The sequence below is a fragment of the Scomber japonicus genome, chromosome 21, assembly GCF_027409825.1.
Source record: "Scomber japonicus isolate fScoJap1 chromosome 21, fScoJap1.pri, whole genome shotgun sequence".
In the NCBI taxonomy this organism is placed as follows: domain Eukaryota; kingdom Metazoa; phylum Chordata; class Actinopteri; order Scombriformes; family Scombridae; genus Scomber; species Scomber japonicus.
This window is the reverse complement of record NC_070598.1, coordinates 606,446-610,534: the sequence shown is the minus strand read 5'-3', so window position 1 is coordinate 610,534 and position 4,089 is coordinate 606,446. Positions and strand designations below refer to the sequence as shown.

Genomic DNA, 4,089 nt, shown 5'->3' with positions numbered 1-4,089 from the left:
GTCCCCCACCTGTCACAGAGCAGGAACTTAACTGTAACTTAACCAGTCTGCTTTGACTCTGGCTCTTCATGTCTGCGTGGATCTCAGACCGCGTTGACTTCCTACAACTAAACTTGGTCTCTGCTCAGGAGGTGAAACTAAATCCAAACTCAGGTACTCTTTGGTTGCTTGTCCAGATTCATGCCTGGACCTTAGTGATTACTGTATATCAGTGGTCTCCAACCCTGGAGAGCTTCTACTCTGCATGTTTTAGGTGTCTCCCTGCTCTAACACACCTGATTCTAATAATTAACCTGTTATCAAGCAGCTGAAGCTCCTCTAGGCCTGGATAACTAGTTAATAATTAAAATCAGGTGTTTTGGGAGGAGACACCTAAATCATGCAGGATAGAAGCTCTCCAGGAGCAGCGTTGGAGACCACTGCTTTATATTACCAACGTGTCACTCTTGATAATCTCCTTATAATCATGTATAAATGCCAATAAATAAAAACAATTAACAAAAAAAAGATTGGGCAATCAGATGTGATAATATTTGCATTATTTGCCACAATTATACGATTAATTTATGAATATAATGTGTAAAGAGGCTGTGGCCAACACTGCATTAATGAAATAAGTAATAAATCACGTATCATTCCATTAACAGGAGTCTAAACAGCAGCGTAGCACAGCAAGGATATTTTCTTCTTTTATATTTAAAAAATATTCTGCAGAAGATTCTTCAAACACAAACAGCCTTCATGCTGTCATGACATCAACGTTAAAAAGTCCTCATGTGAAAATGTGAAGGTTCAGGTGAGGAGGAGCTCCAGGTTACAGGATGTGGACTTCCTGCAGTGGAAACACACACACACACACACACACACACACACACACACACACACACACAGAGCAAATCCAGAACTGGACGTGGAGACTTCAGTGTAAAGTCTTTTCTGAGGCTCTCAGATGGTTCACAGCTCAACGTGAGAAACAGACCTGCTGTTACCATCAGTCACCACCAGGTGCTGCCAGATCAACCTGAGCTCAAATCTAAAGGTTTAGAACTTTAAACATTGTTTTTTCTGCATATTTCAACCAGGAAGATGAATGTCTCAACTCAACTCAAACTGAGTCAGATATGTTATCCACCTGCACAGTTTCCAGTCTCACGCAGCAGAGTTCATGACATCACAAGTCATGGCTGGATCTACCACATGGGCAATAAGAGCCCCGGGGCCCCGGGGCCCCTGAGCAGAGAGCGGCCCTCCATGATGGAAGGAGAAATGTGCACTTTGTTTGTCAGGCTCCACAGAAGTATAACACAAGGCTTGACTCATTCATGTCGATAGTTATAGTCGCTTTCTGAAACATAAAGTCCAAAAGGAAATATGGAGTTATGAAGTTTCCATCAAACAGCAACGCTATTGGAAAATAAATAGTTTAAGTTTATTTCCAGGAAATTTGATAGCTGGGGAAGTGATGACCAGTTAGCACTGTGGAGGGTTTGTATTGACAAGTCTGTGGAGAGTAACTATGGTTTCAGTGCCTTGGGGCCCCTGGGAGTCCTAATCCAGCCTTGATCTTCGTTCTTTGTAAGATTTTCATCTTTTAAAGCCTCAAAACCAGCCGAGCCTCTGGACGTCAGCTGACTTTATTGGACAGATGTCCCAACAGTTTCATGGACTCCACATCTGTCTCTGAATCAGAAGCAACATCCGTCCCATCGGGAGCCAATCCCACGCTAGAGTTGGCTAACGTCTCTCTTGTTGCTCCCATCAGTCTGTTTGAAGCAGTTGTCTACATTATGTTTTAACCTTCTGGACTCTTAATCCACAGTTCACCTTTAAACTGAAAGGTCTGGTGATGGGGACGAGGGTCAAGCAAGAAGTGAGTCCTCAGATCTGGTAGAGAGTCGAACTCTTTGTCTTTGAAGACAGAAGTCGGGTTTTCTTATTCACTTCAGTACAGTCAGTTTGATCACAGCAGCCTCCAGTGGACACGACAGGAACTGCAGCTGATCAGACCGGTTTGGGTTGGATCAGTCTGAACCAGGACGGTTTATTTCTGGGTGAAAAAGGCTCCCAGTGTGATCCCAGCTGCTCCCAGTACAGCCAGTCCAAACACCGTCGTCGGACACCAGAAACTGACCGGCGGTCTGGACTCACCGTACAACTCCACAAAGGCATCCTGGGAAATTAAATGGAGACAGATCAGCTTTTCTTTTTAAACATGTTTCTCTCTGTTGGTGTGACCAGGAATCAGGAATATCAGCAGATAGCGGTCACATGTTGTTCTACCAAATAGTAATTCTTCAGCTTTAAAGAGGTCATATTCTGCTTGTTGTGGTTTTCTATTATTTATAACAGAAAGTTAAACATGATCAAAGTTCAGAAGCTTTCTGCAAGTCAAAAGTCTGTCAACCTGTTTTCTATGGTGGTTGCTAAGGTGTTTTCTGAGAAGGTTGCTAAGGTGTTTTCTGTGGTGGGTGCTAAGGTGTTTTCTATGGTGGTTGCTAAGGTGTTTTCTGAGAAGGTTGCTAAGGTGTTTTCTGAGAAGGTTGCTAAGGTGTTTTCTATGGTGGTTGCTAAGGTGTTTTCTGTGGTGGTTGCTAAGGTGTTTTCTGTGGTGGTTGCTAAGGTGTTTTCTGAGAAGGTTGCTAAGGTGGTTGCTAAGGTGTTTTCTGAGAAGGTTGCTAAGGTGTTTTCTATGGTGGTTGCTAAGGTGTTTTCTGTGAAGGTTGCTAAGGTGTTTTCTGAGAACGTTGCTATGGTGGTTGCTAAGGTGTTTTCTGAGAAGGTTGCTAAGGTGTTTTCTGAGAAGGTTGCTAAGGTGTTTTCTATGGTGGTTGCTAAGGTGTTTTCTATGGTGGTTGCTAAGGTGTTTTCTATGGTGGTTGCTAAGGTGTTTTCTATGGTGGTTGCTAAGGTGTTTTCTAAGGTGGTTACTAAGGTGTTTTCTAAGGTGGTTGCTATGGTGGTTTCTAAGGTGGTTGCTAAGGTGTTTTCTAAGGTGGTTGCTATGGTGGTTTCTAAGGTGGTTGCCATGGTGTTCCACAGCTCCAACATGTACAGATGGATCTGAGAAGTTGAACATTTGGAGTAAAGAAGTGAAATCCTGCTCCTGTAGTTAGTTTATCTAGAAGCTTCCTGAAGGAGCTTTTAACTGGGTTATTAATAATAATCAGTATATAAACATTTAATAAATAATCATTTATTTACCAGGAGAGTTATAAGAAGATGTTTATCTTCCCCTATGAAGACATGTTTTATATTATTACAGCTGTGGTTCATCAGATTGTCATTTCTTATCAGCAGCAAACACGAAAAACTCTGATATCTGCTGATGGCTCCATTATAATTATAATATATATGCTGATAAACTGTGTGTGTGTGTGTGTGTGTGTGTGTGTGTGTGTGTGTGTGTGTGTTACTGGTGTTACTCTGTGTGTGTGTGTGTTACTCTGTGTGTGTGTGTGTGTGTGTGTGTGTTACTGTGTGTGTGTCTGTGTCTGTGTGTGTGTTACTGTGTGTTACTCTGTGTGTGTGTGTTACTGTGTGTGTGTATGTGTGTGTGTGTGTTACTGTGTGTGTGTGTGTGTGTGTGTGTGTGTCTGTGTGTGTGTATGTATGTGTGTGTGTGTGTGTGTCTGTGTGTATGTATGTGTGTGTGTGTGTGTGTCTGTGTGTATGTATGTGTGTGTGTGTGTGTGTGTGTCTGTGTGTATGTATGTGTGTGTGTGTGTGTGTCTGTTTGTCTGTCTGTGTATGTGTGTGTGTTACTGTGTGTGTATATGTGTGTGTTTTAGGGGAGAACCTCTGACACATACTGCAGCTTTTTGTTTTGGAGCCTTTTAAACTGAATAAACTGTTTTTATCTCAGCACAGTTATCAGGACATTTTAATAAAGTTAACGCTCCAGCATGGCGTTCAAAATCAATCCACACTGAGTCACACTTCTCTGAAACCATGAGTCACTGTGTGTGTGTGTGTGTGTGTGTGTGTGTCTGTGTGTGTGTGTGTGTGTCTGTGTCTGTGTGTGTGTGTGTGTGTGTTGCTGATTGGACTGACCAGAAATGAGCACACACTGTGTTACTGGCACAGTGAGGA

At 42.5% G+C, this 4,089-nt stretch overlaps 1 protein-coding gene across 1 annotated transcript in view; it reads right to left on the bottom strand.

The window, feature by feature from the left end:
* Positions 1-1,912: 1,912 nt before the first annotated feature.
* LOC128382756 (apoptosis regulator Bcl-2-like) overlaps positions 1,913-4,089 on the bottom strand; it is a 6,602-nt gene continuing 4,425 nt past the window's right edge. The window contains exon 3 of the mRNA XM_053342768.1: positions 1,913-2,170. Within this exon, the coding sequence (XP_053198743.1) occupies positions 2,042-2,170 (129 nt within the window). The 3' untranslated portion in view covers positions 1,913-2,041. The remainder of the gene's footprint in view (positions 2,171-4,089) is intronic.